This window comes from Gorilla gorilla, chromosome 11, assembly GCF_029281585.2.
Source record: "Gorilla gorilla gorilla isolate KB3781 chromosome 11, NHGRI_mGorGor1-v2.1_pri, whole genome shotgun sequence".
Classification (NCBI taxonomy): domain Eukaryota; kingdom Metazoa; phylum Chordata; class Mammalia; order Primates; family Hominidae; genus Gorilla; species Gorilla gorilla.
In genome coordinates, this window is record NC_073235.2 from 32,714,462 (window position 1) to 32,739,675 (window position 25,214).

At 52.8% G+C, this 25,214-nt stretch overlaps 1 protein-coding gene across 7 annotated transcripts in view; it reads left to right on the forward strand.

Annotated features, from left to right (window-relative positions):
- Positions 1–302: 302 nt before the first annotated feature.
- Positions 303–25,214, forward strand: part of LOC101134642 (sphingomyelin phosphodiesterase 4) — a 29,360-nt gene continuing 4,448 nt past the window's right edge. Inside the window, exons 1-14 of one of the 7 annotated variants that reach the window (XM_031008725.3) lie at positions 303–812; positions 5,496–5,579; positions 7,132–7,218; positions 8,458–8,600; positions 8,760–8,835; positions 9,216–9,324; positions 9,433–9,485; positions 9,610–9,761; positions 13,518–13,650; positions 16,637–16,708; positions 19,809–19,895; positions 23,685–23,830; positions 24,404–24,494; positions 24,947–25,047. In XM_031008725.3, the coding sequence (XP_030864585.1) occupies positions 507–812; positions 5,496–5,579; positions 7,132–7,218; positions 8,458–8,600; positions 8,760–8,835; positions 9,216–9,324; positions 9,433–9,485; positions 9,610–9,761; positions 13,518–13,650; positions 16,637–16,708; positions 19,809–19,895; positions 23,685–23,830; positions 24,404–24,494; positions 24,947–25,047 (1,640 nt within the window). In that variant the 5' untranslated portion in view covers positions 303–506. Of the gene's footprint in view, positions 813–5,495; positions 5,580–7,131; positions 7,219–8,457; positions 8,605–8,759; positions 8,836–9,215; positions 9,325–9,432; positions 9,486–9,609; positions 9,762–13,517; positions 13,651–16,636; positions 16,709–19,808; positions 19,896–23,684; positions 23,831–24,403; positions 24,495–24,946; positions 25,048–25,214 lie in introns of those variants that run through there. The other 6 variants (XM_031008727.3, XM_031008728.3, XM_031008726.3 and 3 more) reach the window with 6 other exon arrangements.

Consider the following 25,214-nt stretch of genomic DNA (forward strand, 5'->3'; position numbering starts at 1 on the left):
GCTGAGCGGCGCTCTAGGAGCCGGGAGTGGCATGGCGGACTGCAGGGGTCCGCTGCTTGGCGATCTGGGCCTCCCTGATAGACTGCATTGGTCGTGCTCGCTTAGGTGGCAGCACCCAGCCCAGTGCCAGGCATACATTGGGCGCTCGGTAAATGCCTCTTTCAAGAAAGCGTGCAATTTTCTGGTCCGCACCAGTGCACCACTAGGTGTCGCTTTTCGGGGCGGGCGGGGGGAAGGGGGGGCACTAATCAACAATGCTGCTTACGCGCACGCGGATTCCTTGCTGGGGAGAAAGTGCGTGAGCCCTACCTTGGGGCGCCGGAGGCCGCCAAAACGCAGGCGCATTCAGCTGTGGACCACCCCCTCCTCCCGCACTCCTGCCTCGGCATTTCCCTTTCCCGCCCGGCCGGCCTTCGCTTTGCGCACGCGCCTTTTGAGGTAACGGCCCAAAGAGGTAGAAGCGCTTTTCCCGCCCGGCCGCGGGGCGTGGCTCTGCGCGCAGCTTGATGACGACTTTCGGCGCCGTGGCGGAATGGCGGCTTCCACCTCTGAGGCGAGCGACGCTATGGATCCCACAGGTGAGTGGCGCGGGACGCGCGCGTGAGACGGTCCGGCGCCCTGGGGGCTTCCCCGAGCCCCTGCGGAGGCCATCTCCGTTCCTCCGCGAGCCCCAGGACTCGGGCGGCCCGGCGGCTCTGCCCAGGCCGGGCAGGCTGGGGAGTGGAGGGCCCCGGCTGAGTCTTCCTGCCACCCCTCTGGGCCATGCCTTTGTGCCACCTTCCCGCGCGGCTCGTACACTCTGTCCCGGTCCGGTAAGTGTTCGTTGAAGGTTACCCGTCGTTGAAGGAATTGAGGGAAGGAGAGCTTTGTGTTGAAGTTGAGCCTTGGGCTCGACAGGCGGTGTGGGATGAAGAGCCGGGTGTGGGTCCCAGCTCGACCCTTCCCCTGTGTACTCCACATCTCCGAGCCTTGGTTTTGGAGGCTCCCGAAGCCCAATTGGCAGGAGAGTTGGGAACAAGTGGGCGCGTGCTGCTAAGGGAGGTGTTGGCATGACAGAATTTGCTTGGAATGACTGGCGTTGCCCAAGGGCTGTCGCTGTTAGAAAAACAAAACAAAACAAAACAAAAAACAAACGGGGTCCGAAGCAGCTCCTGGAGAAAATAGGTGTTGGAGAGTCGCCATGAAGTGGACTCTAGGTTCATGGCACGCAGAGACCTGTGATGGGGGAGGGTGGCCATGGCAGAGTCAGATAACAGGGGTGTGGGAGACACCTCTTGGGAATTCTCGGGTTTGAATTTCCTTTCTTGGAAATTTCCTAGAAATTCCTCTGGGCCTCATTCTTTCAGTCGCTGCCCATGAAAGCTTCTTCTGAGCAGAGATGCTCTCCCCTTCATCGTCTCTAGAGCTCCGCACTTACCCAACAGTCCACAGTTTAATGCTGCTTTGATCATTTTGTAGTAGTGCAGCGTTTTCTTGACCAAGTGCCTTAGGACTGAGGCGTTTTTCTTTAACACTGCAATTGATAGCTAGATTAAGAATTGAGGCCGGGAGCGGTGACTCACGCCTGTAATCCCAGCACTTTGGGAGGCCCAGGCGGGTGGATCACGAGGTCAGGAGTTCAAGACCAGCCTGGCCAAGATGGTGAACCCTCGTCTCTAGTAAAAAATACAAAAATTAGCCAGGCGTGGTAGCAGTCGCCTGTAATCCCAGCCACTTGGGAGGCTGAGTCAGAGAATTGCTTGCACCCGGGAGGCGGAGGTTGCAGTGAGCTGAGATCGCGCCACTGCACTCCAGCCTGTGCGACAGAGCCCAGAGCGAGACTCCGTCTGAAAAAAGAAAAAGAGAAAGCTGGCCGGGCGCGGTGGCTCACGCTTGTAATCCCAGCACTTTGGGAGGCTGAGGCGGGCGGATCACGAGGTCAGGAGATCGAGACCATCCTGGCTAACACGTGAAACCCTGTCTACTAAAAATACAAAAAACAATTAGCCGGGCGTTGTGGCGGGCGCCTGTAGTCCCAGCTACTAGGGAGGCTGAGGCAAGAGAATGGCGTGAACCCGGGAGGCGGAGCTTGCAGTGAGCCGAGATCGCGCCACTGCACTCCACCCTGGGCGACAGAGCGAGACCGTCTCAAAAAAAAAAAAAAAAAAGGAAATAAAAGAAAAAGCGGCCGGGCATGGTGACTTACGTCTGTAATCTCTGCACTTTGGGAGGCCGAGGAGGGCTGATCACGAGGTCAGGAGTTTGAGACCAGTCTGGCCAACATAGTGAAACCCCATCTCTACTAAAAATACAAAAATTAACTGGATGTGGTGGCATGTGCCTGTAATTCCAGCTACTCGGGAGGCTGAGGTAAGAGAATTGCTTGAACCAGGGAGTCGGAAGTTGCAGTGAGCCGAGATCATGCCATTGGACTCCAGCTTGGCAACGGAGCGAGACTCCATCTCAAAAAAGAATTGAAAAAGCCTGCACTTTGGGAGGCTGAGGCAGCGGATCACTTGAGGCCAGGAATTTGAGACCAGCCTGGCCAGCATAGGGAAACCCGCCTCTACTAAAAATAGAAAAATTAGGCAGCCTGTGGTGGCAGACCCCTGTAATCCCACCTACTCGGGAGGCTGAGGCACGAGAACCGTTTGAACTTTGGAGGTGGAGGTTGCAGTGAGATGATGGAGTGAGACTCAGTCAGAAAAAGAAAAAAGAGGCTGGGCGTGGTGGGTCATGCCTGTAAGCCCATCACTTTGGGAGGCCGAGGCAGGCGGATCACGAGGTCAGGAGATCGAGACCATCCTGGCTAACACAGTGAAATCCTGTCTCTACTAAAAATACAAAAAAATTAGCCGGGTGTGGTGGCCAGCGCCTGTGGTCCCAGCTACTCGGGAGGTTGAGGCAGGAGAATGGCGTGAACCCAAGCGGAGCTTGCAGTGAGCCAAGATAGCGCCACAGGACTCTAGCCTGGGCAACAGAGTGAGACTCCGTCTCAAAAAAAAAAAAAAAAAAAAGAATTGAAAAAACTTGGGAGATGTTCCTATTGCCGAGAGGCAGAGATTCCTGTCTCCTCTCACTCTACAACTGCCTACATGGCCTCTTTACACCCAGCCTCTCTTCCTCCACAGACTGCCAGGTGTCACCCCAGTGCCTTTACTTGTGCAGTGGGCAGAGCTGGGCCATGAAAACTGTAACTAGCCCAACAGTGGGACTTGGCAGACTTCCTGTCTGTGAAGTCTAGGTCTGAGCATTTTTCATTTCTGACCTGGGTGAGCTGAGAGGTAGGAATCTGGAAAGCTGATCTTAGTTTTCTTTCTTTTTTTTTCTTTTTTTTTTTTTTTCCATTTTTTGAGACAGAGTTTCCCTCTATCACCCCGGCTAGAATGCAGTGGTGTGATCTTGGCTCACTGCAACCTCCGCCTCCTGGGCTCAAGCATTTCTCATGCCTCAGCCTCCCGAGTTGCTGGGACTACAGGTGCCCGCCACCACACCCAGCTAATTTTTATATTTTTAGTAGAGATGGGGTTTTGCCACGTTGGCCAGACTGGTCTTGAACTCCTGGCCTCAAGTGATCTGCCCACCGTGGCCTCCCAAAGTGCTGGGATTACAGGTGTGAGCCGTGGTGCCTGGCCTTTGATCCTAGTTTTCTCATGGCTTATTCAAAGGCTCCCTTGGCAGAGCTTGCTCTTCCCCTCCGTTCATTGCATAGTGCACAGGTAATATGGAGGGGATTTGCCCCGTCTCAGTTTTGTGAGGCGGTCTTTGTATTGGAATCTTGGTTCTGCCACTTACTAGCTGGGTGGGGGTAAGTGAATTATCCCATTTCTGCTTCTCCTTCATCATCTGTACTGACCTGAAGTCATAGTACATCTGTACCCATTGGGTTGTTGTGAGGTTGGTTTTTCTATTCTTGTATGACAAACTTAGCAGCTTAAACCAGCATGCATTTATTATCTCATAGTTATGTGTGCAGAAGTCCAGGCAAGCTCAGCTGTGCGTTACAAGATTAAAATCAAGGTGTTGGCAGCTTTGCTCTTATCTGGAGACTCTAGGGAAGAAGCTGCTTCCAGGTTTATTTAGGTTGCTGGCAGAATCCAGTTCCTTGGAGTTGTAGAACTAAGGTCTTTGTTTCCTTGCTGGCTGTCAGCTGGGGACTACTCTGTAACTTAAGGTCCACTAACTTAGGACTCTAATTGGATGTGCAAAATGCCGTCACAGCAGTACCTAGATGAGTATTTGATTGAACAAACAGGGGTTGGGAATCTTGGGCTGCTATCTTTAGAATTCTGCCTACCACTGAGGATTAAATGAGGAGATATATAGAGAGCATTTAGAGTGAGTCCTGGTATATAACAAATGCTGTACAAGCATTACCAGGGATTCAGTACCACAAACTTGGCTCTGAAGCTGGCCACTATGGGCTGCAGGAGAACAGTGTTTCTTTTTTTTTTTTGAGACAGAGTCTTGCTCAGCCTTCTAGGCTGGAGTGTAGTGGCGTGATCTCAGCTCACTGCAACCACCTTCTCCTGGGTTCAAGTGATTCTCGGGTCTCAGCCTCCTGAGTAGCTGGGATTATAGGCACCCACCATCATGTCCGGCTAATTTTTGTATTTTGGTAGAGACGGGGGTTTTACCATGTTGGCCAGGCTGGTCTTGAACTCCTTACCTCAGGTGATCCTCCTGCCTCAGCCTCCCAAAGTACTAGGATTACAGGCGGGAGCCACTGTGCCCGGTTGAGAACAGCATTTGTATAAAAGATGGGAATTGCTGGCCGGGCGTGGTGGCTCACGCCTGTAATCCCACATTTTGGGAGGCTGAGGCGGATAGATCACTTGAGTCTGGGAGTTCAAGAGCAGTCTGAGCAACATGATGAAACCCCCATCTTTACAAAAAGTGCAAAAATTAGCTGGGCTTGGTGATGTTTGCCTGTAGTTCCCGCTACTTGGGAGGCTGACGCAGGAGGATCACTTGAGCTCAGGAGTTTGAGGTTGCAATGAGCTATGATCACACCACTGTGCTGCAAACTGAGTGAGCAAGCAAGACCCTGTCTCTAATCAATAAGTAAGACATGAGAATTGGCAATGTAATGTGTGTTGCGAATTGGTAATGTAATGTGTGATATTCTCCTGGGTGTTGTGAAACTATGTAATATTTTGTTAGGGCCAGGTGCAGTGGCTCACACCTGTAACCCCAACACTTAGGAGGCCAAGGCAGGAGGATCAGTGGAGGCCAGGATCCTGGGCATCACAGCCTGACAAACTAGCCTGGGCAACATAGCAAGACCCTGTCTCTAAAAAAAAAGGAAAATTAGCCAGGCATAGTGGCACGTGCCTGTACTCAGGAGACTGAGGTGGGAGGATTGCTTGAACCCAGGAGTTTGAGGTTGCAGTGAGCTATGATCGTGCTGCCGCATGCCAGCCTGGGCAACAGAACGAGACCCTGTCTCTAAAGAAAAATATAAAAAGATTCTGCTGTGTTGCAGATGTTGAGATTTTGTCTTTGTTTTTCCACAGTGGTTTGCTAAGAAGGCCATTTTCAACTCTCCACTGGAGGCTGCTATGGCGTTCCCTCACCTGCAGCAGCCCAGCTTTCTACTGGTAAATATCAACTGCTTGCATGAGTGTCAGTGTGGCCATAGTTCTGTAGCTGTGGGACTTGAGTGTTCTTCCCATTGACTTGAAGAACTCTGTAGTGGTTGTTTTTTAGGGGCATGTGATGGAAACAATGGAAGACTCCTTAACTTGACTGTGCCTCGTTATTACTACAGGACCTTGGGGTTACTCAACCTCTGGGCTCTGGGTTTTCTCATACAAGACAAGTTCATTCAAATTCTATTTTCTCTACTTCCCAAGGGTACGAGGAGGAGGAGCAAGTGAGAAGGATGTATATCAGAATGTTCATAACTTGTAAATTCTTAAATAGATACGAAGCATTCTAATAATCAGTCATAACTGTCATCAGTGAAAAATGGAGACACTGTTGTGCGGGGGGCTGCTAGGTTGCACTTTATTAAACATGATGCTGAGAACTGGGTGCAGTGGCTCATGCCTGGAGTTCCAGCTACTGAGGAGACTGAGGCAGGAGGATTACTTGAGCCCAAGAGTTTGAGACCAGCCTGGGCAACATAGTAAAGACTCAAAAAGAAAAAAAAAAATGATACTGAGAAGTGAGAAGTTAGATATGAGGCAAGTATTGGTGATAAAAGTTCCTAATTTTAGTTCTTAGGAGGTGTTTTTGTAAACATTTGTGTGGAAGGACATTCTTCCTCAGTGCACCCCACTAGAGTCAACAGGTCTGGCCCATGGCCAGATAGCTCAGGTCTCCATCTCTGTCTCAATCACTGTGAAATCCACCCTCGTTTGGAGGTAGACAAGGCCTTAGATATCCTTTGGCAAAGCTCTCTAGGTTGAAATTCTAGCTGTTTCTCCTGATCTTAATCCATTCGCACAGACGCCCTTTTTCTCCTTGTAGTCAGGGTGCTTTCCTCACATCCTACGACTAGGTAGATTTCATTAGTCCTTGTCCTGAGTCTTTTCTGGCCTCTCCATTGCCTTCATGATTAGTGTCTACTTGGCTGAAGCCGTCTATAATTTTTGTCTGCCCTGTGTTTTAAGATCATTGGTTTAGTGGTTCAGTGTCTACTGAATAAAGGACAGCTCATTTAAGAGAGCTTCTGCCATAGCCGTGATGTTGTTGGGTGTTCTTACTGATGATCACAATGGTGTAATCACGGTGGTCCATCAGGCTGGAAATTTCCAGTTGATGCGTACAAACTCAGTGGTACTCTGTGGTTTGTGAGGGGTGCCCTTACACAATCAAGATCCTCTTCTGGCTCTGGGGCTGACTCTGGGACCAACCCCTACTTATGGATTGGTGGAAGTCAATCCTGTTCTGATCATGTGCAGCACTCTGAGGGGGTACTGGGAAACAAGGCTGATAGTTCCTGGTCCAGAGAGCACAGAACTACGGCCTCTCCTAGTAGTACTCTTTGGGCCACTGACACACATGAGGGGCTGGGGAACCAGGCCAGTGGTTATGGGTCTGACTCATAACCTATTGCTTGGATTTCTGTTTGACTCAAGCCAGAGTGCCACTAAAAGCTGCAGAGTGAATGTCCTCGTGATTTTTTCGCTTTGTTCTGTCTTCTAGGCTAGCCTGAAAGCTGACTCTATAAATAAGCCCTTTGCACAGCAGTGCCAAGACTTGGTTAAAGTCATTGAGGACTTTCCAGCAAAGGTATAGCTCTGCTAACATCTCTCTTTGGAGCATGTCTTATACATTCGTTGAAGAACTTTATTATAATTCCTAATTTCCCTCCCTGCCCCAACCCCGAGCACTGCCTGGCACAGAGGCCTGGCCATTATCATGACCATTATGTTTATGGACACATTTAAACATGTGAACTTGTAGATCAGGAGTTCTCAGCCACAGATGCTCTGTTCCTCAGGGACACTTGACAATGTCAGAGACATTTTTGGTTGTCACATCTGGAGGTAGATGGGGAGTGTGTGCTACTAGCATCTAAGAAGTAGAGGCCAGGGTTGCTGGAAACATTCTGCAAAGCACAGGACAGCTCCCTGCGACAAAGAAATATCTAGCCCAAAATGTCAACAGCACCAAGATTGAGAAACCCTGATGTAAATACTAAAAATATGTATTTAAATCACACCTGGAATTGTCAAGCCCAGGAAGCTGGCCTAGACAAGGAGTTAATACCAAATGGCAATAGGTCAGTTAGGTTTCAGGGGCTTCACTCTGGAAAGGATGTTGCTTTCCTTTCTGATAGAGCATCCTTCAAGTCAGAAGTTTCCATCACTATTTAAAGAATCTTTTTTTGTGGTGGCTTATGCCTGTAATCTCAACACTTTGGGAGGCTGAGGTGGGAGGATCACTTAAGCCCAGGAGCTCAAAACCAGCCTAGGCAACATACTGAGAACCTATCTCTACAAGAAATTTAAAAATTAGCTGAGTGTAGTGGTATGTGCCTATAGTCCCAGCTACTCAGGAAGCTGAGGTGGGAGGATTGCTCAAGCCCAGGAAGTCAAGGCTGCAGTGAGCCATAATTGCGCCACTGCACCCCAGCCAGGGCAACAGAGTGAGACCTTGTCTCAAAAAATATGTATTTTGTTTATTTTTTTATTTTCTTGTTTCTGTTTTTTTTAAAAATTTATTTTTCTTAATTTAATCTTCTATCACACACAAAAAATGTATTTTGATCGGAGGCTGACTTACTTAACTGGCCCAAGTCTAAAGCAACACTGCTTGGTATGCCATGTACCCCACTGGAAGAACGTAAAGCTGCTCTTGTCGTTGGCACCATGGCACCAGGCTTCCTTTGGGTGCAGGGCTGATCCCATAGGTCTCAGCCAGGGAGTGGCTTCCTCAGAGGGAGCTGGGCAGCAGGTGGTGCAGGACTAGAGCCGGGGCAGGAGTGGGTGCTGGTCCTGCCCGCGGCTTCACCACACATTGTTTCAGGAGCTGCACACCATCTTCCCATGGCTGGTAGAGAGCATTTTTGGCAGCCTAGATGGTGTCCTCGTTGGCTGGAACCTCCGCTGCTTACAGGGGCGCGTGAATCCTGTGGAGTACAGCATCGTGATGGAATTTCTCGACCCTGGGTAGGTAGGTTGGTCACCGGAGAGAGGCTGGGTGATTCCTCATGGTGATTCCACCTTTAAAGCACTCTCTGAATTTCTCAAGATTAAGAAACAATCAAAGCAAGATAATTCGCAGTTCATTTGCCCTGTTTTTGTTTGTTTGTTCAATTTTGTGTTCAGTGGCCCAATGATGAAGTTGGTTTATAAGCTTCAAGCTGAAGACTATAAGTTCGACTTTCCTGTCTCCTACCTGCCTGTAAGTAAACCACAGTGGTGAGAGTGGTGCTCGGGGCAGTGGGCCTTGCACAGCCCTGTGGTGATGGGCAATCTCCTCCAGTCCTCTGAGGGCAAATTGAGGAGCGATTCGTTCCAGGGGTGTGAGAGGCAAAGGAAATGGGTATTGCAAGGCTGCTACCCTTGCTGTCTGCAGCTTTTTATGAGATGGTAGGAGAAGTTCTAAGCAAAGACTCTTGTTCAGGCACTGCTCAGAGGCAGGGCACTGTCCCCACAGGTGGGTTCTGTGTGTGGGTCTCTTCCCCAGCAGCCTTCCCAAAGTGCTGCTGTGCATGTGGGGCACTGTGCATTGGGCACTACGCACCAGCACCTGCCCGCAAGCCTCACTGCCTCTCTCTGCAGGGTCCTGTGAAGGCGTCCATCCAGGAGTGCATCCTCCCTGACAGTCCTCTGTACCACAACAAGGTCCAGTTCACCCCTACTGGGGGCCTTGGTCTGAACTTGGCCCTGAGTATCCTTTGGTGGCCCTGAGGTAGGGAGGCTGTGGGTGGCCCAGCACTTGACACTTGCGGGGGGTGGCTCATCAACCCTGCGTGTTTGCCCCTGACGCTGCTCTCAGATCCGTTCGAGTATTACATATTTTTCTTTGCCTTGAGCCTCATCACTCAGAAGGTAAGGAAGGGATGCCTTTTACTGGGAGAGGTGGGGCCACGGCCCAGGGCTTCCCTGCACTTGTCGGTGCTTGGTGGCCTGGCAGTGTCCAGAGCCCACGCTAACAACTAGCTTGGTTTTCCAGCCACTTCCTGTGTCCCTCCACGTCCGTACTTCAGACTGTGCCTATTTCATCTTGGTGGATAGGTACCTGTCATGGTTCCTGCCCACCGAAGGCAGTGTGCCCCCACCACTCTCCTCCAGCCCAGGGGGGACCAGCCCCTCACCACCTCCCAGGTAAGGCTGCCCTTTGTTAAGACCTGGCCCTTCCATAAGGGAGTGGCCTGGTCACTTGCATCGCCCACGGGGACAATGTTGCCACCCTTTGTCCAGGGTTCCCCAATTTTTCTTATGCCTCATTCCCCATCCCCAGCTGTCTTAGCACAGACTGGAGATTGGGGTGTGGAGGGCAGTCTATCCTTACTGTTCAGTGTCTTTGGCCATCACTGAAGCTATCAGGTCCCTGGAGGCCTCCACGGCCTGCATGGGAATGGGCTGTGTTGTGCATGGAGCAGCCGTCTCCACAGGCGGTGTCTGAGGCAGTGAGCAGGGTGGAAAGGTTGTCCTATGAGCAAAAAAAATAGGAATCTCTATGGGCCCCAGGAGCAGGTCTTGAAGGGGAGGCCCTGGGCCAAAGAGCCTGTTTTGCCAGTCCAAACAGGCTGAGCCTGATGCGTGCCTGCACAGGTCGGGAGTGTGAACCAGGGGCTCTCATGCCTGGCTGTCCTGGGTCCTCAGTGGGCACTAATGCAGGCCGACTTCCCAGGAGACCCTCTTGCCCCAGCAGCAGCTGCCTGTGCACCTCTGACCCTCTTTAATCTCACTGGCCCATCGCCTTCCCCAGGAAGCTGCATGCAGGCCCCTTCCTGCAGATGCTGGCCCACCCCAGATCTGCTGGCATGTGTAAGGCAGGCCAGGCCTTTACCTACAATTCACGTGTGGACAGATTCCCCAGAGGGTGGAGGGGAGAAAGGGAGTGGCAAGGAGGAGACGCTGCCCAGGTGGCGGCAGTGATCAGTGACCCTGAAATGTTGCTGATCCTGTGGAGGACTTGGAGGTGGGGCAGATTCACACCCTCTTAGATGCAGAATTCAGCTGCCAAGCAGTTTTTGATGCCTGGTTTTTTTGCTTGTTTTAACTTTTTGGGTTGTTTTAATTTTTTCTATTAGAAATTATATACGTAGGCTGGGAGTGGTGGCTGATGCCTGTAATCCCAGCACTTTGGGAGGCCGAGGTGGAGGGATCGCCTGAGGTCAGGAATTCGAGACCAGCCTGGCCAACATGGTGAAACCTTGTCTCTACTAAAAATACAAAAATTAGCTGGGCATGGTGGTGCACACCTGTAATCCCAGCTACTCAGGAGGCTGAGGCGGGAGAATCACTTGAACCCAGGAGGCGGAGGTTGCTGAGATTGCACCACTGCACACACCAAAAAAAAAAAAAAAAAAGAAAAATTATATATATATGGTTTGGGTTTATTTATTTATTTTATTTTGTTTTTGGAGATGGAGTCTCGCTCTGTCGCCCATGCTGAAGTGGTGCAGTGGCACGATCTTGGCTCACTGCAACCTCCATCTCCTAGGTTCAAGTGATTCTCCCGCCTCAGCCTCGCAAGTAGCTGGGATTACAGGCACAGGTCAGCATGCCCGACTAATTTTTGTATTTTTAGTAGAAACGGGGTTTCACCATGTTGGCCAGGCTGGCCTCAAACTCCTTACCTCAGGCAATCCGTCCACCTTGGCCTCAGACGAAGTGCTGGGATTACAGGTGTGAGCTACTGCGCCCAGCATTTTTTTTTTTTTTGAGACAGGGCCTGGCTGGGTTGCTCAGCCTGGAGTGCAGTGTTGTGATCACAGCTCACTGCAACATTGACCTCCTGAGCTCAAGTGATCCTCCCACTTCAACCTCCCAAGTAGCTAGTACTATAAGCATGCACCCCCACACCTAGCTTTTATTTTATTTTTTTGTAAGATGGGTCTTGCTATGTTGCCCAGGCTGCTCTAGAACTGCTGGGCTTGAGCGATCCTCCTGCCTTAGCCTCCCAAAGTTCAGAGATTACAGGCATGAACCACCACACTGGTCCATTGTGTGCTTTTTTTTTTTTTTTTTTTTTTTGACAAGGTCTTACTCTGTTGCCCAGGCTGGAGTGCAGTGGCGCTGTCTCTGCTTCAAGTGATTCTCCTGGCTCAGCCTCCCAAGTAGCTGGGACTACAGGTGCCTGTCACCACACCCAGCTAATTTTTGTATCTTTAGTAGAGACAGGGTTTCACCATGTTGAGCAGACTGATCTTGAACTCCTTACCACAAGTGATCTGCCTGCCTCGACCCCCTAAAGTGCTGGGATTACAGGTGTGAGCCACCGCTCCTGGCCTAGCCATTGTGTATTTTTAAAGACGGTCTTACTCTGTCACACAGGCTGGAGTGCAGTGTCATAATCATCACTTGGTGGCACAATCATCACTCAAGCCAGCCTGTCACGTCAGTGACTATAGGCATGCATCACTACAGCCAGCTAATTTAACTTTTTTTTTTTTTTTGCGGAGATATGGGGATGCCTCGCTGTGTTGCCCAGGCTGGTCTTGAACTCCTGGCCTCAGCAATCTTCCTGCCTCAGCTTCCCAAGTAGCTGGAATTACAGTTGCAAGTCACCACACCTAACTTTTTATTTTGAAATAACTTCAGATTTACAGATAAGTTTCCACGCATAATAAAAATAACTTGCAGGCTGAGCACGGTGGCTCATGCCTGTAATCCCAACACTTTGGGAGGCCAAGGCAGGAGGATCACTTGAGGCCAGGAATTCGAGACCAGTGTGGGCAACGTCGGGAGACCTCATTTCTACAAAAAAAAAAATTAGCCAAGTACGGTGATGTGCAACTATGGTCCCAGCTACTCAGGAGGCTGAGGTGGGAGGATCACTTGTGCCCAGGAGCAATGAGCTGTGAGCGTGCCACTGCACTCTAGCCTGGGGTAACAGAACAAGATCCTGTCTCGGGAAAAAAAAAAAAAAAGAAACTTTCATAGACCCTTCACCCAGATTTCCAAACTGTTAATACTTTGCTGCATGTGTTGGTTTCCACCTCTATTGTATGTGTTTTTTTTTCTCTAAGCCAATATGAGTAAGCTACAGGATATGGCACCCCTTGACCTCTTAATATTTCAGTGTATTTCCTAGAAGCGAATGCATTATCCTATATAGTCACAGTGCCTGTAACCACACCAGGAAGTTCGTATTGCCACCAGGCCTCACACTGTGTGCAGTGATGTTTCACAGGCTCACCCACTGTATATAGTGATATTTCTAGTCCCCTTCAGTCAGGAATGGTCCCTTGCCTTTCTGTCTTTCCTGACCTTGACCCCTCCAGAGCATGCGGCCACCCCTTAGGCTGTCTGGTATTTGCTGGTGACTAGGCCCAGCATGGGCTTTGTTGGGAGGAGCACCGTAGTGGGACACCTGGTCCTTGCCAGGTGCCCTTTTATCACTGGGTTAAAAAGGTGCCGGTCAGGTTTTTCCATTGTAAAATTATTACTTTGTGCCCAGATTAAATAGTAATGAGGCTGGGCGTGGTGGCTCATTGCCTGTAATCCCAGCACTTTGAGAGGCTGAGGTGGGCGGATCACTGGAGCTCAGGAGTGTGAGACCAGCTCAGGCAACATAGCAAAATCCCATCTCTACCAAAAATTTAAAAATAACCAGGTGTGGTGGTGTGCGCCTGTAATCCCAGCTACTTGAGAGGCTGAGGTGGGAGGATTGCTTGCACCCAGGAGGCGGAGGTAGCAGTGAGCCAAGATCATGCCCCTGTACTCCAGCGTGGGCTACAGAGTGAGACCATATCTCAACCAAAAAAAAAAAAAAAAAATTAATAGTGAGTGCCTGGGCAACATAGCACGACCTTGTTTCTACTAAAAAGAAAAACATCAGCCAGGCATATCCAGATTGCCCCTGTTACAGCGGGAGCCTGTAACTCGAGCCTGTTTCTGTGTCTCCCTCAGGACACCAGCCATACCCTTTGCTTCCTATGGCCTCCACCACACTAGCCTCCTAAAGCGACACATCTCTCATCAGACGTCTGTGAATGCAGACCCCGCCTCCCACGAGATCTGGAGGTCAGAAACTCTGCTCCAGGTGAGAGTTGAGCTGGTCAAAAGAAACTGTTCAGCCAGCCGGGCACGGTGGCTCATGCCTATAATCCCCAGCACTTTGCGAGGCCGAGGTGGGCAGATCACCTGAGGTCAGGAGTTTGGGACCAACCTGGCCAACATGGTGAAACCACGTCTCTACTAAAAACACAAAAATTAGTTGGGCATGGTGGCAGGCGCCTGTAATCCCAGCTACTCGGGAGGCTGAGGCGGGAGAATCGCTTGAACCCAGGAGGTGGAGGCTGCAGTAAGCTGAGATCGTGCCATTGCACTCCAGCCTGGGTGACAGAACTGGACTCCATCTCAAAAAAAAAAAAAGAAAAAGAAAAGAAACTGTTGCCACCTTCCACTATGTGGGGCAGAGTCCCAGAGGCGGCCCCTCAGCCTGGGGCTGATTCTAAATTGTTGGTATTTTCCTGCTGTGACATTTAGACAACATGAAAATAAATCTGCCCACCCTTTTAACTTGAATGTCATTGATAGTGCTTTTCATCCCAGGATCCCCTGTCCATGGAAATTGTTTCGTTTTGCCTGTGGTGATATAATTGTTGCAGAGTCTTTTGGTTTCCATGACACTGAATGGTGAGGGGTCTGTGCAGCCTCCACAGGCCTTCCATTGATTCAGGGGATCCAAGTAGTAGGTGACAGATTTCCTTGTCTGCCCAGAGGGGTTCCAGCCTGTCAGGATGGTAGGGGCTGGCTCACTTCCTGAGTGCTGGCCAACTCCCAGGTCCTGGCTGTGTCTTCTAGGCACACATCAGAGAGATTCAGCAGGTGCTGCTTCTGACGCTGGATCCTGGGGCTGACTTGGTAGCCACAGCCTTGCTTTACAGCCTGGCATGTAGATAAGATAGGATTCTATCTCCCATCTTGTATGTAACTCCTAGTATTTGGGGTGCTGCACTTTTTGAAGCCTCCATACCATTTCACAGCATCCTCGCAGGGTGGAATGGTAAGAACCGTTGCCCCTGTTCACAGAGGGGACCATGATGCCCAGATGGCTCTTGGCTGTGTGGACCGTAGGCTGTGCTGGCCATGAAGAGGGCAGAAGATCATGACACAGGGCTTATAGGGCAGAACTGGAAGGTTCTGCTGTTCCCTGGACCAAAGCATTTTTTTTTTTTTTTTTTTTTTGAGATGGAGTCTCCCTCTGTTGTCCAGGCTGGAGTGCAGTGGCTCAATCTTGGCTCCGTGCAACCTTCACCTCTCAGGTTCAAGTGATTCTCCTGCCTCAGCCTCCCGAGTAGCTAGGATTACAGGTGCCCACTGCCATGCTCAGCTAATTTTTGCATTTTTAGTAGAGATGGGGTTTCACCATGTCTCGAACTCCTGACCTCAAGTGATCCATTTGCTTTGGCCTCCCAAAGTGTTGGGATTACAGGCGTGAGCCACCGTGCCCGGCCCTTTTTGTTTTTTTAATTAAGAAAAAAATTTAATTATAAGATATACATAACATGAAACTTATTGTCTTAACCATTTCCAAGTGTACAGTCAGTAGTGTTGAATACAGTCATGTTGTTGTGCATGCAATCTCCAGAATGCTTTTCATCTTGCAAAACTGAAACTGAACCAGCCCGGGCGCAGGGGCCTCACACCTCTAATCTTAGCACGTTGGGAGGCCCAGCAGGAAAGGATTGCTCAAGTCCGGGAGTTCAAGACCAGCCTGGCCAGCATAGTGAGACCCCATCTCTTTTAATGAAAAACAAATCAAACCATTAAACAATTCCCCACCCAGCACCTGGCAACCACTATTCTGCTCTCTGTTTCTATGGATTTGACTCCTAGATCTCATACCCAGAGTATGCGTAGCACATAGTACTTATTTGTGTGTGACTAGCATGCTTCACTTAGCATAATGGACTAAAGATTAATCCATGTTACAGCATGTGTCAGAATTTCCTTGCTTTTTAAGGCTGAATAGTGTTCCATTGTGTGGATGTACCACATTGTGTTTATTCATTCATCTCTCAGTAGACACTTGAGTTGCTGTTTTTTTTTTTGAGACCGAGTTTTGTTCTTGTTGCCCAGGTTGGAGTGGAGTGGCACGATTTTGGCTTACCGCAACCTCTGCCTCTTGGGTTCAAGCGATTCTCCAGCCGCAGCCTCCTGAGTAGCTGAGCTGGAATTACAGGCATGCGCCACCACGCCCGGCTAATTTTGTATTTTTAGTAGAGACGCTGTTTCTCCATGTTGGGTCAGGCTGGTCTCGAACTCCTGGCCTCAGGTGATCCACCTGCCTTGGCCTCCCAAAGTGTTGGGATTACAGGTGTGAGCCACTGTGCCCAGCCCCCCTTTTTTTTTTTTTTTTAAATCAGAGTCTGTCTTTGTTGCCAGGCTAGAGTGCAGTGGTGCAGTCTTGGCTCACTGCAGTCTCAAACTCCTGGGCACAAGCAATCCTCCCGCCTCAGACTCCCAAGTAGCTGGGATTATAGGTGTGATGCCTCACCACACCCAGCTAATTTTTGTATTTTTTGTAGAGACAGATTTTCATTATGTTGGCCAGGCTGGTCTGGAACTCCTGGCCTCAGGTAATCCCACCCACCTCGGCCTCCCAAAGTGCTGGGATGACAGGGTTGAGCCACCATGCCTGTTGGTTGCCTTTTTACTCTATCAATAGTATTTTTTCATGCTCAAGAGTGTTGATTTTGATGAAGTCTAGTTGTCTATTTTTTTTCCTTTTGTTGCCTGTGCTTTGGGCATCATATCTAATTAATCATTGCCAAATCTAGTGTTATGAAGTTTTCTCCCATGTTTTCTTCTGAGAAGTGTATGGTTTTAGTGCTTATCCTCAGGTCGCTTACCCATTTTGAGTTATTTTTTGGTGATGGTGTGAAGGAAGGGCCCAGCTTCACTGTTCTGCACATGGGTATTCTGTGTTCCCAGCTCTGCTTGTTGGAGACACTGTCCTTTCCCCACTGGATGGTCTGACACCATTGTCAAGAATGGTTTGACTAGCTAATGCTTTTTTGCAGGTTTTTGTTGAAATGTGGCTTCATCACTATTCCTTGGAGATGTATCAAAAAATGCAGTCCCCTCATGCCAAGGTATGTTTCCACAGTTTTTCTTCCCACCTCCTGCTTCTGACCCTGCTCAGCCTGCTGCTTCTTATCCTGCCTCTGAGTGAGTTTTCACAGGCAGGATGGTGGGAAGCAGAAACCCACCACCCACCTGTCACTCAGAAGCCGCATAAGTCGGCATCGTTCTCTAGTTTCCGGTGGGGGGCAGGGGGCGTTACACCCTGATGTGTAGACACTTGAGGCCTGGAAGTCTGGCCTCTCCGGGGCCCTCCCTGGGCAGCGTCCTGAGCCCCCTCCCTGGCAGCGGGAACAGATGAGGTTGTGGTGCTCTTGCTCTGGGGGTGGGGGAGCTGTGATGCCTCTGGGAGCCACTTTCTCGTCTGTCTCCTCGACCATCAGCAGTGTCTTTGTGCTTTCCCACGAAGGGGTGGCCTGGAGCCTTCTTTGCCTGCTCCCCCTACTCCCCCACCTCCTCCAGAGCATGAGCAAGCAGCCCTTCTCGTGGCGAGTGGCACCTGGTGCCCCCCTGCATGCAGCCTGGCTTGCCTCCTCTCCCTCCACCTCGCCTCTCCCCACTCTCTCTCTGGGCAGCACGCTGCCTTCAGATGCATGGAGGTGGCGGAGGCCCTGGGTCGTTCCTGCTGTTGCCGTTCCTGGAGCTAGCACCACCCCTGGACCGGTCAGAGTGAGAAAGCAGCTAGGTGAACCTTAGATCTCCAGTCAGTCATCTCCATGGAGCAGCTTGACTCATGCCCATCCGTGCCCTTGCCTGAAGTGGCATCAGCCACGTAGTCTGGTGCCCATGGCGTCTGTGCATCAGTATGCTTGGGAAACTTTGGCTTTGTCACTGACAGAATTATTGAGGGCTTCCTCCAGATGTGGGTGATGGAGTTAAACTTCAGAAGAGCATCCTGTCACTTTTCCTCTGGTTCTGGCGAAGAGCTGTGGGTCTGCTTCTGCCACAGTCTCTGCAGCCAGTTCCATGTCCCCATGCTTTGCCATATGGAGGCTCTCTCAGAGCATAGGGTCCCCCAAATCCTCACCCTCAGAATCACATGGGCGGAGAGTGGGGAAAAGCTGAGGACCCCATCTTGGGCCTCCTGAGTCACGAAGAGCCTGCAGTGCCCTTCCTGCTTCCAAAGCAGACTTGCTGCATGTTCCTGGCTGGTGCCTGGGGGCCTGGTTATTCCCCGGGCCCGCTCCTCCCGCAGGGCTCTGGGACACTCACTCAGCATTCGTGCATGTGGCGTGGCGTGGCCTGGCAGGGGCAGGGGCCACTGCACTGCATTGTGTTTCTGTTGCTCCTTCTGCCTTCTGAGGGAGTGTAGTAAGCACACCTACTTTCAAGAGTCAGCCAGAAAGGCTCTTTGAGGCTGTCACCTGTGAGGATTCTGTGTCCTCACGGGCCAGAGGAAGGGCAGGGGGCTGTCCCTGTGGAGGGCAGGAGGTGCAGTTCCCTTCTTCCCCACGTTTGCTTCCTCTTGGCCAGACGTTGGGGTAGGTGGGCCTGCCCAGAATACCTTGCAGTAGCCGGACCAAGTACCCAGAGACACTCCACTCTTCGCCTCTTCCAGTTCAGGCAAAACACAAAACACAAGAAAACTTGGTGGGTGGGAGTCAGAGAAAGGCAGCTGTGGAGGTCTGTGTCTCCCAAGGCTTCTTGCCGCTTGTCCAGGCCTGTGCTACACGTACTGCCATGCAGAAATCCCTGCCCGTCCCCACTAGCCCTTATTTTCAGATGCAGGAAGTGAGGCTCCTGGGGTCATCCTCCTCACCCTGCTTGAGTCCAGGATGCGTGCTTGCTCCCTAGTGGCCCTGTGGGCAGTAAGGATGGCCATGGCGCTGTAGGCCACTGTGTTCCTGCAAGCAAGGGCAGAGCCACACTGGGGAACTATGTGTCTGATTCCTCCCTGAGCCCCAGGTCTGGCACAGAGGAAGGCTGTGGAGGGCAACACCTTCCTGCCCTGCTTCTTCACTCCCTGCTCTGTGTGTCATGGCGACTGGCGTGTGTTCTGATTTCTCCTGTGTGGAGCCCAGTGGGTGTGCTGCTTGGGCAGGAGGCATGCTGCTGGCGGGGCAGGATGTGCACCAGGCCGGCTGTGGCTGCACTGGGCTGAAGGGGTGCTTCGGCAGTCCGTGGTGCTGCAGGGCAGCAGGTCGGAGGGTCCTGGCTAGGAGCCAGCTCAGCCTCAGGTTCCTGCTGCCTCTGGGTGTGTGTGGCTGTGGCCAGATCCTCAGGGGCTCCCGCCCTTGGGAACCCACTGTATCTGGAGGGTGGGAGTTTCTGGTGCGGTAGGAGAGGCTGCCTCTAGGAGTCAGAGCTGATGTGCACACCACCTTAGCTGATGTCCAGACTATGAGGGTGGAGGGCAGGGCCTGGTGGCCTGAGCCTGTGCTCCTCGTCTCTGTGCTACCCTTGGGGACCTGTCCTCGCCCTCAGTTCTCAGAGAGCCAGTCATGGAGGGGACATTGATTTGAGTTTTAGACACATAGGAATCAATCATGTCTTATACCAATTTGGTAAATTTCTTAAGACAACCCAGGGAAATCCAGTCAATTCCACGTGTTTTCTGGGCAGAGTCCTCCTCCTGGAACATGCTCCGCTGGTTTCTTTTCTGAGCCTCAGGATCTTGAGGTCTTGGTGGCTGGCAGCATGTCCCAGCGAGGGCCCTGGGCTCTTGGAGGGCTCTGGTTTGCATGTGCCACACATAGTGTGACCTCAGAGTCACTGGGGAGAGTGGGTCCCATCTTGAAGGTCAGTGAGTTGGGCCCTTCCAAGGAGCTAGAGAGGCCTTTAGGCCCCAGCAATACTGAGGGGCCACCCAGGTGACCTGGAGGCCCCTCTGCCCGGGCCTCCAAAGCGAGGACAGTATGGCCACAGCCCTGGCCTGGCTGTGGAGGGGGGTGCTGCGCTGGCCCGCGGCTGCTGGGACTGCAATTATTTGGATTGTCACTGACCGTGCTTTGTTTTTGTTTTTTTCTCCTCACTCCTGGGCTCGTTCTCATTGCTTTCTTTCTCTCTCCGCTTCCCCCTCCCGTGTCTGGTCCTATCTCTCCCCTTCCCCACCCCATCCTCTTGTCCTCTGCTCTTCTGCCTCTTCTGGCATCTCTCTGTTCCTTGTCTCAGCTGGAGGTTCTGCACTACCGACTCAGTGTCTCCAGCGCCCTCTACAGCCCCGCCCAACCCAGCCTCCAGGCCCTCCACGCCTACCAAGTACTGGCTCATTCGTTCCCTTCCTCCTGCCCAGAGTGCATGTCCATGCCTGGCAAAGCAAGGGGCCGCCGGGGCCGGCCGCTGGTGACCCAGAGGCTATTTCCAAGCAGAACGAAGCCCCTGTGTCGGGGGGAGGCAGGGGTCAGCCTCCAGCCTGGCTTGGCCCCTGGCTTTGTAGACTAGTTTGGTTGGGGGTGGGGGTGGTGACTGTGTGGCAGAACGAGGCATGTGGGCATGTGGCCCTGGCTGTCCAGGTTCCCGGCCAGTGGAGGTGTCACAAGCTCTCCAGTGTTGGAGGCCCCGTGCTTGGCCCTGGTTTGAAGAGCTGGAGTCCTCAGGCCTCAGCAGTGGCTGGGTTCACTGCACTCTGCAGGGTCTGGCGCTCAGGAAGGAGCTGAAGACGCAGAGGCCTGGGACTTACGGGTGGTGTGGGTTCTGCCTTGTTCAGAGCTGTCACCCAGCCTGGAGGTGCTGTGACCCAGAGCCTGCGTGTGAGGCAGGGGGGTGGGAAGGACCTGGGGCTTGACCCTATAGCCCACAGAAGCTGTCAGTCCTTGACAGCCCAGCCAGGACCCGGCCTTCACCTGGGGAGCCCTGGCCACTCATACACACCTCCAGAGGCAGATTAGAGTGGGTGGTGACCTCATAGAGGTTGCAGCTGCCTAGGCAGAAATGACAAGTGTGTGGATGGATTTGAGGTCAGTGAAGCAGAGTTCAGACCTGTAGGGGACTTCAGGGATGACAGAGGAATCTGTGAGAGCCGGGGGAGACGGGCTATGCTCTGCTCACAGCCAGTGATCTGTCCCGTTCACCTGGGAAGGAGCACACATGATTGAACAGGAATTTGAGCACAAGATGAGAAAATGTGTTGGCCCCTTAGCGCTGGTGGGCTGGATGGTGGCCACAGCACACGGGGGCACCTCATTCCGCAGGAGCCACTGCAGAGGAGAGGAGGGACCTGAGGGCTTGTGCCAGGGAGGGAGGACAGTGTCCAGAAAGCATCTGGCAAACCCCATGGTGGGAAGGTGACCAGCGAGACCCAGGTGGGGTGAGCTGAGGTGCTGTGAGTCTCAGCCCAGTGGGAAATGTGCGGCTTTGGGGACACATCCTTAAGAAGCAAGCAGGTGACTGTGACCAGGGACTCCATGTGGGAACATGGCCCAGTGGGGGTGCAGAGCTGAGGGAGAAGTTTGGCTCAGCAAACTTATGGGAAAATAGCCTGAGAGGGTTCCATGTGACTGCCGGGGGCAGGGGCGGACAGTGGGCCCTCCAGACCCTTTGGAAGGACCAGGTGAGGTGGGTCAAGTGCACCAGCAGGGGAAGGCAGTTTTCCAGTTCGCATGTGGAGGTCTTCCCCTCCCCTTAGCTGCAGGAAGGATGTTACGGCTCAGGATCCCAGGCCAGGATTGGAGGGAGGGCCTGGGCCGAGACTGGAGGAGGAGAAAGACCCTGGTTTAACTTCCCACTGGTGCCCTTCTAGTTGGGCAGTATAGGTACAGGTATTATGTCTCATACTTTTCTCCTTCTGTCTTTTTTTTTTTTTTTTTTTTGAGATGGAGTCTCACTCCGTTGCCCAGGCTGGAATGCAGTGACATGGTCTCGGCTCACTGCAATCTCCACCTCCCAGATTCAAGTGATTCTTCGGCCTCAGCCTCTTGAGTAGCTGGGATTACAGGCATGTGTCACCCACCCGGCTAATTTTTGTATTTTTAGTAGAGACGTAGTTTCACCATGTTGGCCAGGCTGGTCTCAAACTCCTGACCTCAAGTGATCTGCTTGCCTTGGCCTCCCAAAGTGTTGGGATTATAGGCGTGAGCCACCGCACCTGGCCCTTTCTTCCAAAACAATGCAAATTCATTGCCCAAAGACTTAACAATACAGATAGAGAAAAATAGCCAGCCACGATGGCTCATGCTTGTAATCCCAGCACTTTGGGAGGTTGAGGCAGGCGGATTGCTTGAGCTCAGGAGTTTGAGACCAGCCTGGGCAACATGGCGAGACCCCTGTCTCTACAAATACAAAAATTAGCCTGGTGTGATGGTGTGTGCGCCTGTGTTCCCAGCTACCTGGGAGGCTGAGATGGGAGGATCCCTTAAGCCCTGGAGGCAGAGGCTGCAGTGAGCCGAGACCACGACACTACAGCGTGGGTGACAAGAGTGAGACCCTGTCTCAAAAAAAAGAAAATGCCTCCCACCCCATAGCTCCAGCTTCAGACTCAGCCACTGATCTCTGGGGTGTGTCACTTGGACCTGTGGGGACAGTTTCCTGACGGGGAGACTTGAGTGGGTAGCGATATGGGCAGTGGCCCGTGCGGGGTCTACAGCATCCCAGGATATACCTGGAGGCCGGGCCCTGCACCAGCCTCAGCAGCACAGATGTGTTAAGGCCCAAAGGGCTAGGGGACAAGTGTGGAGAGGCGAGCATGTCCACTCAGACTCAGGGTCCTGCCCTCAGCACCCCCACTTCCCTGCCCTCCTCTACTCTCGATGCGCCCACCTGCCCTCCCAATGCTAAGCAACCAGAGGAAGCCCATGGCCACCAAAAAGGCTTTCCTCTCCGGCTAGATCTCCAGGATCCTGCTTGTATGTTACAAATCAAAAGTTTGGCCTAGGCTGGACACAGTGGCTCACGCCTGTATTCCCAGCACTTTGGGAGACTTGAGGTCTGGCCAACATGGTGAAACCCCATCTCTATGAAAAATAAAAATTAGCTGGGCATGGTGGCACACACTTGTCGTCCTGGCTACTCAGGAGGCTGAGTCAGGAGAATCGCTTGAACCTGGAGGCGGAGGTTGCAGTGAGCCGAGATTGCGCCACTGTGCTCCAGCCTGGGCGACAGGGAGACGTTGTCTCAAGAAAAAAAAAAAAGTTTGGCCTAATATGCTTGACTGTGCTTTTGTCTTGGGGTTTTCCTGACCACAGGTCCCTGGGCAACAGAGGAAGTGATGCCCGGGGCTTCTACTGGGCCGAGTTCTCATCTGGCTGTGTCCAGGATGAGGAGCAGGTGGAAGGAATTGGGGAGGAAAGTGAAGCCGTGGGGTTCTTATTTTTGAACCAGGTCTTACTCTCACCAAGGCTGGAGTGCAGTGGCACGATCCTAGCTCACTGCAGCCTCAAACTCCTGGGCTGAAGTGATCCTCCCACCCTAGCCTCCTGAGTCATTAGGACTATAGGTGTGCACCACCACACCCAGCTTTTAAAAATTTTTTGTAGAGACAGGGTGTCCCTATGTTGTCTAGGCTAATCTCGAACTTCTTAGCGATCTTTCTACCTCGGCCTCCCAAAGTGCTGGAATTACAGGTCCGAGGCACCACACCTGGGTTCCATGTGCTTTCTGCACACACTTGGGAGGCAGGTGGGAGACCCTGGATCCAGAGCTTGTGGGTGATGCTGGCTTTCTCCTGCCCTGGGGATCAAGACAGGCACCAGTGCCCAAGGGCACAGCCTGTGCCACCCGCTGCGGATTTGCAGCGGTGCAGAAGCAGGGCTGGGAGGCCCTCTGCAGATGTGTCTGTCTTAGTGAGGCCTCCCCAGGGTGGGCTGTGTGGGCGCTGGGCCAAGCACTTCCCTACCACAAGCTGGTCACAGTTCAGACCAAGCAGTGCAAGGCACGTCCGCTGGGTGCCAGACACAGTGGTGCCCCAGGGGGTGGCCCCACTCCCGGCCTGGCTCGTGCCTCCCATGGGGAAGCAGAGCAACTGGCTCGGGGCGGGATGTGGTCAGACCTGGAGGCCGAGTGCTATGGGTGCCGTGCTCCTTCCCAGGCCCTCACCCCTCCTTCTCCACCCAGGAGTCGTTCACGCCTACTGAGGAGCATGTGTTGGTGGTGCGTCTGCTGCTGAAGCACCTGCACGCTTTTGCCAACAGCCTGAAGCCAGAGCAGGCCTCACCCTCCGCCCACTCCCACGCCACCAGCCCCCTGGAGGAGTTCAAACGGTGGGTGGCCCTTGCGGCTTCCCACCGCTGCCGTCTTCCCCACTTTCCCCTCCTAAGGTGTCGCCCACAGTGACCTCTCCCCAGGGCATGGAGGGCAGGGTGAGGGGAGTCCGTTTCTGTTCACAGAGCACGTGAGGCCTCTCCAGGCCTAGGCAGGTGTCCTCTCACCCCGCCCAGTTGGCTCCCAGATCCTCTCTCCAGACTGGCCAGAGAGGCCCCATTGTGCTGCCATCTCTTGCATCTCATATTCTTCAACCCTGTCAGAAGAGCTGGGGTGGCCCTGACTGCCAGGCCCACCAGGGCCAGCAGAGTGGGCTGTTTGTATGGCACGGAGGGTGAGGTGTGTGCAGGAGCTGTGCTGACTCGGCCGCCTGCGTGCTGTGTGTCCTTGGGATGTTCCCTAACCTCTCTGAACCTAGGTTTCTTCCTCTGAAGAATGGGGCTGAACCTCCCGGAGGTGCCCAGTGCTCTCCCCCGGCAGAGCCTACCCTCACTGATGGGAGCCCTGGGGTCATCTGTGAGCAGGGCCTCCTTACTGGGCAAGCAGCAGGTGACCCTCCCCATCCCCTGCAGGGCTGCTGTCCCGAGGTTCGTCCAGCAGAAACTCTACCTCTTCTTGCAGCATTGCTTTGGCCACTGGCCCCTGGACGCATCGTTCAGAGCTGTGAGTGTTGGCCCCGTCACACGTGTGCCTGTGTCCTCTGTGTGCCTTGAGGTGGGAGGTCCTCTGGGGCAGATAAAGGAGGAGAGCAAGTGTTATCACAGAGGCCTTGGCAAGGAGGGGGTCTTGGAGGGCCACATTGTTCTTTCTGTTTGAGTTTCCAAAGCCAACCCTCAGGAAAGACCTGCCCTGTCCCACCTGTCTGGTGCAGGGCAGGTTCCTACCCTTACCTGACCAGGGAGTACTCTGACCCCTGGGCTGGGAAAAGCCCACCCTGGCTTCTGGAGGGCCAGCAAGAGAGCCAAACCTCACAGGGCTGTGCATGTCTCTCCTGCGCCCTCTGGGGGAAGTGGGAAGAGTCAGTCCCACCCAGCTGCCGCCTGGTATCTGGGCTCCAGGCCACCGGAGGATTTGGCCCCCAGCCACTGAGCCCTCAGCACATACCTCCCCCACAGGTCCTGGAGATGTGGCTGAGCTACCTGCAGCCGTGGCGGTACGCGCCTGACAAACAGGCTCCAGGCAGCGACTCCCAGCCCCGGTGTGTGTCTGAGAAATGGTGAGCCTCAGCCCCTCTCACAGACATGCCACTGGCTCCCCCAGGTGGATATTGTTCCAGTGGGTGGAGGCCAAGCCAGCGGCCTGTGCTGGGGCCAGCCTGGCCCTGGCCCCCGTGGCCTCCTGAAGTCCTCTCCCAGCCCCTGCCGAGCGGAACACAGACCAGCC